The 13,658-nt window shown below is 47.7% G+C and overlaps 1 protein-coding gene and 1 pseudogene across 1 annotated transcript; one reads left to right on the top strand and one right to left on the bottom strand.

The window, feature by feature from the left end:
* Window positions 1-1,477: 1,477 nt before the first annotated feature.
* Window positions 1,478-1,792, bottom strand: LOC140262338 (feather keratin 1-like). The gene has a single exon (XM_072356630.1). It carries the CDS (start codon window positions 1,790-1,792, stop codon window positions 1,478-1,480), a length of 315 nt encoding a protein of 104 aa, XP_072212731.1.
* Window positions 1,793-2,575: 783 nt separating this feature from the next.
* LOC140262510 (feather keratin 1-like) lies at window positions 2,576-4,783 on the top strand (annotated as a pseudogene).
* The last annotated feature ends 8,875 nt before the right edge of the window (window positions 4,784-13,658 follow it).

Below are 13,658 nucleotides of genomic sequence, written 5' to 3'. Positions count from 1 at the left end.
AAATCAATCTCACATCATTTGATGTGAGTAGCAATTGTATAGCTTCAAAGTAAGTTGGCAAGCTAAACTCTACCACTCTGTTTTCCCACTACCCCTCCCAGCTTCACCCTTATTATGATAAGGATAGTTCAATTAAAGAAAAATAAAAACAAACAAACAAAACTGAACAAAACATTTGTTAATAAAAAAAAAAATAATAAATAAATAAATCAATAAATAGATAAATAGATAAATAGATAAACAAATACAAAATTAGCCACATAGAAGTAAAGGCAGATAGAGGTTATTTACAAATAAAGTATGAGGCAGCTGCGGTTGATAAGTAAGTAGAAGAGAAGTCTACAGGAAGATGTCACTGCAAATTGCCAGCATTTGAGGAGAGCTTATAAACAGGAAAGATACTGATTTCTTTTGTGGTCCAAAAGTAATGAGACTGTAGGAAGATTTTGTTTACATACAAGGAGGGAAATCCTTAGTCAGGGGGTGATGAGACACTGGAATACGTTGCTCATACAGCCTCTGTGATGTATGTCCTCTAAGTCTCTTTCTGACCCTTACTCTGCTCTGTTTGGGTGCAGGATGGGAAACAGAAAAGGCCTTCATGCTGTGCTAAAACTTCATGGTGTTAGCTCTACTGTTTAACTACGCCTTTATAACACAACATCATATGGGCCGTGGTGAAGAAAAATGTCTCTATCTCAGCCTGTCCCAATACTGCCCAGGTCACAGACTCCTCCTACTGAGACCATTTTCTGCCCAGCACCACTGTGTCCACAGCAGGGGGAATTGCTGCTCCTGCTCTGCCCTCTCTCCTGCTGTCCCCTTCTGCAAGCTTGTGGAGCTGCTGCACTCCCAGGTTCCCCTGCAGCTCTGGCTCTTCAGCCAGGGCCAACAGTGAACACCTTCTGCATGGTGTACATCAAGGCCGAGGGAGCATGTCAGGACAGAGAAGCAAAAAGGTAGTTCTGAAGGCAAGGGATGCTACAGGACTCATGGGCAACCCCCTCACGAGTGAGCGACAGTGATTTCCTAAGGGATCTGCCAGCAGTGTTGCAACCTTCAGGAAAGGTGTAGTGTTCCAACGTGCTAAGACACCTGCTGAAATCCATAGAGCAACACCTTTCCTCCAGGCACTTGTTGTCTGGAGTGTCCCATGGGGAAGGACAACGCAGAGGCACAGGCTGGAATGCAATAAATCTTTAATGAGGGAAAAGAAGGAAACGAGGTCACTCTGAGGGGAGGTCCTGGTGGAGGAAGCAGCAGGGACAGATGACAGTCTGCACTGTGTGGCATGCCAAACATGCTGACAGTTGCCCATCTGCCCCTTCCACGGAGAGAGAAGGACCGCTAGGTCCTTTTTGAAACAGATGCTGACATTGCTTGTCCCTCGGGAAACAAGATCCCAATGCTCTGTTCCCGGGATATTACCACCTTCTCAGTCTCTGGGAATCTTCCCCCAGGACCACGGCCAGCAGCTTTAGCAGGGGTAGCACCGCCTGCCGCAGAGGCGGCTGCCGAAGCCGGAGAGGCCGAAGCCTCCAGAGGAGATGGGCACGCCCTCAGAGCTGAGGATGCTGCCAACGGCAGCGGAGGTGGAGGATCCCACGGCGGTGTTCTGCGGGAAGGAGCTGAGGATGGGTCCGGGCAGGGTCACCACCACGGGAGAGGGCTGGATGAAGACGTTGGAGTCCTGGCACTGCCTGACGCAGGGCTCATTGCAGCTGTTGGCCAGCGGGGTGGGACCGCAGGGCCGGCACTGCAGGCGGGGCAGGCACTGGTCGAGGCAGGACATGTCTGGTGTCTGGAGGTGCATCAGCTGGGAGAAAGGGCGGAGTAAAAGGAGGGTATAGTAAGAATCAGCCTGCCATCACAGCATGTGAGTTCCAAGGCTCAGTGCGGCCTGGAGATATGGAGTCTGTGTAAGGAATCCTGTTGTCTTCTCCTTACATCTGGCCCCTCCAAGAGTGGCCAGGCACCGTGGTCACAGGTGCTGTCTAGCCCATAGTTCAGAAGACACCTCAGGCAAGACCTAGCATCTGTTGACACCACAACAGCTGCCCTCTTCCCTCTCCCCTCACTAGTTGCCTTCCCAAGACCCAACAGAAGATGAAGGCACTTCTAAATAGAGAGAATTCCTGGAGGAGGACAGAGTGATGAAAGGGCTTCAGACTCACCGTGATCCTGGGGTGATGGAGGCAAGAGGTGTGGATGAGGGAGAGAGCAGATGGACCCACTTTTATACTGCATGGGCATCGCTCCAGGCTAACAGTCACTCCATGTGAGCAGCAGTTTCCCTAGAGACTCACCTCAGATGCAAATTATGCTGGTCAGTGGTGCAGGTTGTGGTTCTGTTTCCCTCTGTTCATCCATTTCAGTTCCTCATTTCTGAAATGCCAGTTCTGTCAGGCTGACCTCTTTCAAGTGTTGGTATGAGAGACCTAAGGATTACACCAGGACAACAGCACCAAAATGAACAGAAAAGGAGGAAGAAAATGCTGTTGGCCAAACTCAAGCACAGTAAAAAGTAGGAAGCCTCACAGTAAAGCCCCACAGTAAAGTAGGAAGCCTCTGGAGGATGGAAGCGTGGACAGGTAATGCGAGAGGAATGCAGCAATAGTGTTTGTGCAGCCAGGAATCAAATGAAGAAAGCTAAAGGCCCGAGAGAATTCAGTCCATCAAAGCACATCAGAGGCAACACAAAGTGCTTATACGTGGATCTCAATGATAACTGGAAAATAAGAGTGTATGAGGGAGTTCTCCTGAAGTGAACAAGAGACCTGGTTACTTGGGACAGCAAAAATGTTGAGGTCCTGATTGTCTTCTTTGTTTCTTTCTGTCACAGGTTACCTAGATCTACCTGTGCCTGTGACAGGGGGCAGCCGCCCTGTAGGGCCCCCGGCCCAAAAGGGAAAGCAAAAGGGGAATGGTAAAAGAGAACAGCAGCAGCAATCTAAGGAGGAAAAAGTGTTTTACTAAATATGATATCAGAATACAAGATAACACAATATAATACAATATGATTGAGGCTAATAAATGGGACACAACAGAGAGAGAGAGTCTTCGAAAACCGAGAGGCCTACTGTGAACTCTAGGCAACACAGCTGGAACACTTCCCACTCTCTGAGAGTCTGACAGATAGTTCCAGCCTGGGAGCAATATTATACATATGTCCTCCTCCCATGACTTATCTCTGACCATGATGTCCTCTGGGATATGTAGCTTTCTTCTGAGAGCTGAGTATTCGGGACGTAGTTATTCCATGGAACTGGAGTATGAACTTTTTAATGATCCATACTGCACATGATGTTATGATGTGGAATATTGACAGCAACATTACAAAATCATGACACTTTCTTATCCAGCAAGCGTGGCTTTCAGAAATCTCACGGCTTAGAGGCCAGGCTGAAAACCTGGAGCTAACAAGATGTACCGTTTTGTCAGGGAAACCTTGAGAAAACTGGATAGTTGTAACACATTGCTCTCTTTTGTTCCAGAAACATTAGGGTGTTGTGTTGAGGGACATGGTTTAGTGAGAACTGTTGGTGATAGGTAGGTGATAGGACTGGGAGATCCTTTGGGTCTATTCCAATCTTGGTGATTCTATGATTCTGTGATTCTATGAAAATGAGTCCCCAGGCAAAGAAGGTCCAGGGTATTCAGAAGTGGGACGCACTGACATGAGGATATGCTTGCCTTGCTGCAAAGGCGGTTGGTTACAAATAAGGTCCTGACAATTCCCAAGACAAACAAGCTATGCCTGAAGCGCAGAATATGTCCGCTACCCACATTGACGTATTTCTGAAAGGAAACTCCTTGTGCTTTTCATCCTGGAACTTGAAAGGTGCCTCTGTGGACCAATTGGGAAGGTCAGAAACAAGGAAGTGAAATGACGGTGTTGACGGAAACTGACACCTCATCCTGCATCATTAGAAAGGATAATTTGCATTTGAGGTGAGTCTCTTGAAAAATTACTGCCTGTGTACCAGTGACTGTGGGCCTGGGGCAGTGCACAAGCAGTATAAAAGAAGGCCTGTCACCTATCTCTCAGTCATCCACTCCTCTTGCCTTCATCTCCCCGGGAACAAGGTGAGTCTGAAGCACTTCAACCATCATCTCCTTCTCTTGGGTTTGTCTGCACATACATGTGCCTTTATCCTAGGCTGGATTTTTGGGAAGCAGGTAGCTGAGAGAGAGAAGGGGGCAGACAGTGTGGCATGATGCTGGACATTACATGGGCTGTCTCCTGAGCTATGGACTAGTCAAGAACATAGCTGTGCCTGGTCCCTCTTGGCAGGAATACTGGGGTCAAATGGAAGGAGAAGGCCGCGGGCTTCCTGACACATCCAGCATATCCCTAGTCAGCACTGTGCCTTGGCTCTCTCCTGCTGGGATGGCAGGCTGCTCCTCCCTCACATACTTCTGATCTCCCAACCCTCTGTCCCAATAGGTGCCCCTCCAGACAGCAGACATGTCCTGCTACGACCAGTGCCTGCCCCGCCTGCAGTGCCGGCCCTGCGGCCCCACTCCGCTGGCCAACAGCTGCAACGAGCCCTGCGTCAGGCAGTGCCAGGACTCCAACGTCTACATCCAACCCTCTCCTGTGGTGGTGACCCTGCCCGGACCCATCCTCAGCTCCTTCCCGCAGAACACCGCCGTGGGATCCTCCACCTCCGCTGCCGTTGGCAGCATCCTCAGCTCTGAGGGCGTGCCCATCTCCTCTGGAGGCTTTGGCCTCTCCGGCTTCAGCAGCCGCCTCTGTGGCAGGCGGTGCTACCCCTGCTAGATCATGTTGCCATGGTCCCGGAGAAACACCTCCAGAGTCTGTGAAGTTTGAAGCAGACCTGAGAGAGAGCACTGGGGCCAACCTCATCTCAGAAAACATGTTCCATGAGTTGTTTTCCCCTATTCCATCTTTTTTTTTATTTGTTTTTTTTTTTCCCTCTGTCCTTCCTGCTCACCATCAGCTTTCCTGTACTGCGAGTCCCACATCAATCGGCCTTAGAAGGACCAATTGGCCCCGTGCTGTGTGTACAAAGGGCAGATGGACAACTTGGGGGCATGGCTGCCATGGCCATGTTGTGCGGATTCTCATCTGCCCCTGGTGCTTCTGGCGCCTGGGGCTCCCCTTGCACTGAGCTTGTTTCCAAATTTCCATTCATTAAATATCTAATGCATTTCATTCTGAACCTCTGGGTTATCCTTTCCTTTACAAAGGCTGCCCAGGGTGGGGGAGAGGTGTTCCTAAATGCTGGTTCTGGGAAAGGGTTCCTTACTTGCTAAGCTTATTGGGAAGAAAGAAATAGTGTGAACAGCAAAGTGGATAGCAGTCACTGAACTGCACTGGATACTTTAATGCAGCCTTAATTTGTCTCCTAAGGGTACAGCCAATTCAACTGCTCATGGCTCTGAGAAACTTGATAAAAAGCAGTGGTGAAAATACAGACAGGTGAGATTTCTCACTATTTATTTAATTTCTCACTATTTAATTAGTGTTCTCCTTCCACAGAACAGATGATGGTGTGAGGTCGTTACTATCCCCAGAGACTGTTACAGAGTGTGGGCATTGCCAAATAAGCATAGAAATACCTTTCCAGAACATTAACCACCAGATAGAGTTAGATGTAAGACAATGGAGTCCTGGCTCTGCCTGACACAGGGTTTGTTGCAGCCGTTGGCCTGAGTGGTTGGGCTGCAGTGCTGACATGACTAGCAAGGCAGGCACTTGTTTTAGTAGGACCTGACTTGCATTTGGAGGGGCATCTGTTGGGAGAGAGCACTGGGAGGAGCACTGGGCTTAGTGAAGAGCAGCATTCCATCCCTGCTTGTGAGTACGAGGACACTTACTAACTGGGAAGACTAGAATTTGTAAATTTTACTAGACTTTGTAACTCTATCCACAGGTGTTCTCCTTCACTCTCATCCCAGTTATCCCTAACAATAGTTGCTAGGCCCAACCATTTTTCCTCTTTCATCATAGCTCAGGAGAAATTTCAGAAAGTGCCAGGATCTCTCCATGACACACCTAGTACCCCCTTCTCTCTCCCAATGTTAGCAGGCACCTCAGTACTCAAAGGAAGATCAAGGATGAAGGATGTGCTGAAAAACCAAGAAGAGAACATTCTTCAGACTCATCTCTTCCCGAGAGAGATTGAATTAAGGAAATGGATAAGACTGTGATCAGATTGGACTGCTTTAAAACTGTCCTCGGCCCAAAATAACTCTATGAAGGCAGTGATTTTTCAAAAGGCTTACCTGAAATGCAAATTATGTTTCATAGTGATACAGGTTGTGTTCTGCTTTCAGATCATCTCTGCCATTTTATTTTGTTATTTTTGACCTGCTCTTTGAGAGTCAGGTACTCCTTTCATGTTCCAAGATGAGAGGTGCAAAAATTGAATGAGTAGGGACAGGCCAGAATGGGAAGAGCACGTGACCTAAGTGCAGGAAAAAAACCCTGCAGGAATGAATCCTATCTGGGAAATGAAAGACCTGCCTTAGCAGCTTCCTTTGAAGATACATAGCTTTCAGCTACTGTAGTTCCCATCTATATGCTAAAAATCTCCTGTGTTCATGAACAAGACATGTTCTTCTCTTTCCCCGACTGACTTCCAGCTCGCTCTGCCAGACACTGCATATCACTTGCACAGGCAGGTGTGCTGCTGCGTTCATACATGTTCAACCAAGGCTTCCCCTTCTAGGGGGAAATTTGCCTGTTTGTCTGACCTCATCCCGTCTTGTTGCAACCTTGAATTCATCTGACAGTCATTACCATGAGTTGTTTTTTGAAAGGATGATGTTCTCATCCGAAATCCAGTGAATGATCATAGATTCATAGAAAGGTTTGGGCAGGAAGGGACCTTTAAGATTATCTAGTTCCAACCCCCTTCTATAAGCAAGGACATCTCCCTCTAGACAAGGTGGCTGAAAGCCCCATCCAGCGTGGCCTTGAATGTCCCCAGGGAGGGGGAATCCCCAACTGGGAGTAGGGTAGTACCAGAGTGCAGGTGTGTGCAGACCCTCCGCAGCACATCATACACGCTGTCACGGGAGATCAGCGACACGAAGATGTACTTCCTGCTGGCGGTGGTTGGTTACGATGCAGGTCATGACATTTCCCCAGGCAAATGTCCCCTGCCTGCATCACAGAACCCCTACAGCACTTGGGAAATGTCTTCTACCCATACTGACTTGCTTCTGCAAGGAAACTCCTTGCACTTCTCATTCTGAAACTTGAAATGAGTCGTTGCGGCCAAACTGGGAAGGTCAGAAATAAGAAATGACAGGCTTGACAGAATCAAAAATCAAACAAACCTGTGCCACTTGGAAGCATAGTTTGTATTTGAGATGATTCTCCCGGAAAATTACTTCTTGTTTAGAGTGACTGTAGGCCTGGGGTGGTGCTGGGGTGGGATAGAAGTGGGTCCATTTCCATATTCTTTCATTCACTGTTCTTGCCTCCATCTCCCTGTGTACGAGGCAAGTCATAGTATCATAGTATCATAGTATCATGCGAGTTGGAAGGGACCTTAGAGATCATCGAGTCCAACTCCCGGGTTTCGAGCCCCCTGTGTAGCGAAGCGACACTTCTACCCCTGCACCACAGGGGGGGGATTCGAACCCGGGCCCTCCAGTGCCGCAGCCAGCAGCTTAAACCACTGCGCCACTGGGGGCACACAAGTCTGTAGCCCTTTCACCAACCACTCCTCCCCGAAGATTTCTCTGCACATCTGAAAGCCTATGAACAGTCTTGGAATTATAGCTTGCCAAGTTAGAGGGAAGAGGTCAGCTGTTGTGTGGCATCAAGTGTTGCTAGATCTTGCATGAGGTGTTTCCTGTGCCTGGTTGTTCTTGGTAGGGTCAATGGAGCCAAAGGGAAGAAGAAGACCATGGGATTCCTTACACAGCCTCCACATCCCCTGCCAGCACAGTGCCTTGGCTTTCTTCTACAGGGATGGCAGCATGTTCCTCACTCTCCCCTTCCTTGGCATGGTCCTCTATCCCAACAGGTGCCTCACCAGACACAAGACAGGTCCTGCTACGAACAGTGCCCACCATGCTGCCATGCTGGGCCTCCTCCTCTGCTGCTGTTGGCAGCATCCTCAGTTCTGAGGGTGTGCCCATCTGTCATGGTTTTGCAATTTTGTAATTTTGCTATCAGTATTCCACATCATAACATCATGTTAAGCATAGATAATTTTGACGAATCTGCTGCTCACAAAAGAAGACTGAATGTCCCAGGGAACACCACGGTCGGTCATATGACCAGGACTATATAATCTCACTTCAGTGCTGGACTCATTCTCTTGGATCCTGCCAGACATGGGGGAGTGTGTGGAAGCGTTCCAGCCGTTTCGCCTAGAATTACAGTAGGCCTCTCGGTTTTGGGACTCACTCTCTCTTATTTTACTTGATTCGTTAGCCTTAATTCCAATTATATTGCATTATATTGTGTTATTCTGTATTCCGATATAGTATTTAGTAAAATAGTGTGCCTCCTTAGATCGTTGCCGCTGTATTTTATTTCTTTTTCCCTGTTTTCTTTTCCTTTTGGGATAGCGGCCCTGCAGGCCATCTATACCCCTGTCATGGGTGCCGGTAGATTTTAGGGTAACCTATGACATAATTGGTGGAGAATGCGGGCAGATTGCCAAGAAATTTGGGCAAAAAGGGGCAAAAGTGGGCAAAAACTGCAAAAGCTGCTGTTTTTCCTGCTGTTCCTTTAGCTTCTTACAGAGCTATGAATTTTTTTGTTTTTTTTCATTAAGGAGCTATCTAAAGTTTACTTTTCTGCACCTGGGAGCTTGACCTTGTAAGTCTAGGAGGACAGCCAATACCCCGGAATATTTTGTAAACTTTTAGCTCTGCTATCTCGTTATTGAAGAGAGGAAAAAAAATGTGTGCTCTGTTAAAACTGCTTGTAAAAATGTTTTTCAGGGGACTGAATGCTCCTTGTCTCTTCCCTGAATCCATTATGCAGTTTTTGAATGCCCATTTGACCACACTGTTAATTTCCCTGAACATACTGTTGATTATTTTATTAATCTCACTCAGTATCTGGATTTATAACATTCTGAGGAAGTCTTCCCCAGAACCAGAGAATACTGAGTGGCAGGGAGTGTGGAGAGGCTTTGACTTTAAAAAGAGAGACATCTTCAGCGTCATGGAGCTTTACTCCTGAACACTTGAAGAGTCCCGAGAGTTTGATCGCATATTTGAGGCAGAAGTGGTACGGCACAGGCAGATCTCAGGAGGCACAAATGATTTGGGGCCTGGCTAATGCTTATTGGGCCTTATTCAATTTTGAAGCTGAGAGAGAGAGTCTCAGAGCTGAAAAGGCAGAGAGGGAAAAAGTTTTTGAAGCTGAGAGAGAGAGTCTCAGTGCTGAGATGGAGAGTCTCAGAGCTGAGAGAAATGACCTCCTATATCAGTGTGACACCCTCCAGTCCGAACTTGATGCCCTCTGGTCCAGGCAAGATGCACCCCAGTCTGAGCGAGACACCCTTCGGTCTGAACGAGATGCCCTCTGGTCCGAGTGTGACACCCTCCAGTCTGGACATGACACTCTCCAGTCCGAGCGCAACGCCCTCCAGTCTGAGCACGACGCCCTCCAGTCCGAGTGTAACAACCTCCGGTCAGAGCAAGGCTCCTTCCCGAGCCCAAGCGAGGCAGCCTGTAGCGGAGCAGCGCAACCCCAAGCGGACAACACCGGTCTCGGCTCTCCCGGTGGGTCTGTTCCATATCTGGAAGGGGTTGGTGCGCTTCCAGGCTGAGCAGGCGCCCACTGCTATGGCCATGGGGCAGGAGGCCGCGCTGCCTCCCATCCAGCCCGATGGAGGCCCAGCCGTCTGGCATGAGGGGCTGGCCTTAGATGTGGCTGAATGGGAGAGGTGGACAATGCTTCATCTTTATACTGACTCATGGATGGTGGCAAATGCCTTATGGGGGTGGTTGCATCAGTGGGAACAAGACAATTGGCAACGACGAAGAGGTAAACCTATTTGGGCTGCTGAACTGTGGAAAGACATTGCTGCCCAAATAAGAAACACTGTTGTAAAGGTGCGCCATGTAGATGCTCACGGGCCTAAGAGTAAGGCTACTGAAGAACATCAAAATAATCATCAGGTCGATCGAGCTGCCAAAACTGAGGTGGCTCAAATAGACTTGGACTGGCAGAACAAGACTGAATTATTCCTAGCTCAGTGGGCCCATGAGACTTCAGGTCATCAAGCAAGAGATGCAACATATAAGTGGGCCAGAGACCGAGGGGTGGACTTAATTATGCATGCTATTGCTCAGGTCATTCATGACTGTGAAACATGCACCATAATTAAACAAGCCAAGAGGAGGAAACCTTTTTGGGGGGAAGGGCGATGGCAAAAATATAAATATGGGGAGGCATGGTAGGTTGATTATATCACCTTGCCATGATCTCGCAATGGTAAGCGTTATGTGCTCACCATGATGAAGGCAACCACTGGGTGGCTTGAAACATACGCAGTACCCCATGCTATCGCCCGAAATACCATATTAGGGCTGGAGAAGCAAGTTCTATGGAGGCATGGTACTCCAGACACTTCCCCAGCAGTTCCACTCCTATCCCTGTCACCTGGGCAAGAAGCTCATGGTGAGGATGGTGTGGATGTTCCAAGTGAGCCACCCTGCAGTGAGGGGGGTCATCCTGCAGTCATGAGGCCTGGGTTCGCTGTTCCCCTATGAGGGTTTGGAGCTGGACTCTCTAGGCCAGGATGTGAAGCTGCTGGCACCATCGTGTGCCCCGGTGGCACAGTGATAGAACTGCCGCTTGCAACACCGGAGGCCCGGGTTCGAATCCACGCTGTGGCACAAGTGGTAGAAGTGCCACTCTGCTACACAGAAGGCTTGAATCCCGGGAGTTGGACTCGATGATCTCTAAGGTCACTTCCAACTCTCACAATACTGTGATACTGTGATCACCTGCTGGGGAGTTTCTTGATGAGCCTCTCCTTGATGTTTCTGTTCCACTGGAGGGAACAGATACTTGGAGGATGGCCATACCACCAGCAGTGATGCTGGTCTGCTTCTCCCCCTGCTTATGCTCTGGGCTCCTCCCTGATATCCAGATTGATGGAGACAGAGGAGGACAGTCCCAAGAAGTCCTCTGTGCAGTGGCCCTGTAGCTTAGGGAAAGGATGAGTGCACCTTGATGTGGGGGACGCCCTGCTAGTGCTGCCTTTCTCCTTTTTTCTCTCCACTGTTATCATGTTCCTCTTTCCGGCACTTTTGTCATTTTCTCGAGTTAGCAAATAATAGTGTGTTAAGTTACGTAGTATTATTTTCAGCTTAGGGATTTGCATGAAATAGATATAAATTGTTAAGAAAATAAGGTTGCTGATTGCTCACAACTATATATGTGTGTGCGTTTGTGTGTAATAAGCATAATGTAATGATGTAGAATAAGGGGTGGAATGGAACGGTTTTGCAATTTTGTAATTTTGCTATCAGTATTCCACATCATAACATCATGTTAAGCATAGATAATTTTGACGAAAGAAGACTGAATGTCCCAGGGAACACCACGGTCAGTCATATGACCAGGAATATATAATCTCACTTCAGTGCTGGACTCGTTCTCTTGGATCCTGCCAGACATGGGGGAGTGTGTGGAAGCGTTCCAGCCGTTTCGCCTAGAATTACAGTAGGCCTCTCGGTTTTGGGACTCACTCTCTCTTATTTTACTTGATTCGTTAGCCTTAATTCCAATTATATTGCATTATATTGTGTTATTCTGTATTCCGATATAGTATTTAGTAAAATAGTGTGCCTCCTTAGATCGTTGCCGCTGTATTTTATTTCTTTTTCCCTGTTTTCTTTTCCTTTTGGGATAGCGGCCCTGCAGGCCATCTATACCCCTGTCATGGGTGCCGGTAGATTTTAGGGTAACCTATGACACCATCTCTTCTGGAGGCTTTGGACTCTCTTGCTTTGGTTTCTCCACATTCAGTAACCTCAACTGTGGCAGGGGATGCCTCCCCTCCTAAAACTCTTGGCAACTGCTCCCAATAAAGTTCCCCCATGGTCCCTGAAGTTGGTAGAGGACTGGGGTCAAAGCTTTGGAGTCTTGCTTTCTGTGGGTTTGTTGATACATAGAACCCCTTGCAATAGGAAAGGGATAGGTCTAGTCTGAGCTAGGAATAAGCTACTGGCCTTTCACCTTCTGTGCAGTGGGCAGGTGAATAGCTGGCTATATAGCTCAGACTCTCATCATTCTGTGGTGCCTCTCTCACTGGGGTCTCCAATCCCAGGAAAACTTTTACTACATTCAGCTAATTAAACTTCTGCTGCATACTATCCTGGGCCTCTGTGTTTATGTTTCCCATTAAAGACACTCTCCTACTAAAGCCTGTGGAGAAACAGATTATTCTTCAGTAGTTCTGGAAGTGGGCTGATGGCACTGGTTTTGCTGAGCAATAGTTAACACAAACTTGCATTGAGTATGCTTAGTCATGCATCCACTTTAATCTCATTTTTTTTCTAAAAATGACTTCCAATGCAGATATCTCATGTGTCAGTATTGGGACCAATAAATTTCATCTTATTTGTCGGTGACATCATTGGATGAAGCGTGCATTTCACCAAATCCAAAGATGCAAACCTCTTTGGAACCTTTGTTTCTGGAGTTTGTACTATCTGGGAGAGCTCCTGGATGCCCCTTTGACATTCAGTATGCTTCCCTGTACCTCCTCCTGCCCATAGGCTCTTCCTTCCCTCCTCTGCTCATAGTTTTTGCTAGGATGCCCAGGCAGAGATGGAAGTAGCAGGACATGAATTCTCAAAATGATTCAAACAGCCTGAGCTGAGAAGCAAGTGGTATATCAGTATAAAGAAGACTGGGCAGAGTTTTGAGGAACATTGCCTAATAGCTAGGACTGGCTTTTGCCACACGTCATGCTCCCATTGCATCTAGAAGCCTAGTGATCCCTGGATCCATTCCTTTCCATAATTGCCTACCTGCCTACATCCTTGAAGAGGCACACAATTTCTTGGGAACATTAAATAATGCGTACACTTGGTGCCTTGTAGCTGTAATGCAGTCTCATTTACAGATCTCGGAGTGGCTGGTTTAGAAGATGAGGGAACACTAAATAATAGCTGCCAATGTGTTTGCACAGAGGAGGTAAGCTGCAGTGAGGCATCTGCTAAACTGAGCATTATTCAGGAGTAACTATTGCCAGATTGTCAGAGGCATCAGAGCTATGTTACCAGCTTGATGTGTACTGGCTAATTGCTCTTGTGGAACAAGGATGTTGCTAGGGAAGTATCCCTTATTGATACAAGAAGTACCTCACTCTTTGGGATTTAGCATCAACGTGCCAAGAACGTAGCATCAACGTGTCTGTGAAATACTTCTCTCCTTCAAAGCCCGGTCACCTCCTCACGCACACGCAAGACTTTCTCTCAACCTCTGCCCTGAATATGTTCCTCCTCACTCTCCTCCCTTTTCCCTTCACACTGGAAAGGTAGAAGAATTAATCTTCCTGCATTTTCCCTCTGTAACAAAAACCAGAATGGGAGGTCACATGAAAAGCAAGCTTAAGCCAGATCTGCAGTGAGATATAAGAACAGGGCTTTTTTGCCTGGACAAAGCTAATCTCACATCAATTGATGTGAGTAGCAATTGC

This window comes from Excalfactoria chinensis, chromosome 24 (assembly GCF_039878825.1).
Source record: "Excalfactoria chinensis isolate bCotChi1 chromosome 24, bCotChi1.hap2, whole genome shotgun sequence".
NCBI classification, from domain to species: Eukaryota; Metazoa; Chordata; class Aves; order Galliformes; family Phasianidae; genus Excalfactoria; species Excalfactoria chinensis.
This window is presented reverse-complemented; position numbering and strand designations above follow the sequence as displayed.

Bases quoted from the DNA above. Each gene is read 5' to 3' on its own strand.
- LOC140262338 (XM_072356630.1), bottom strand. From the start codon at position 1,792: ATGTCCTGCCTCGACCAGTGCCTGCCCCGCCTGCAGTGCCGGCCCTGC.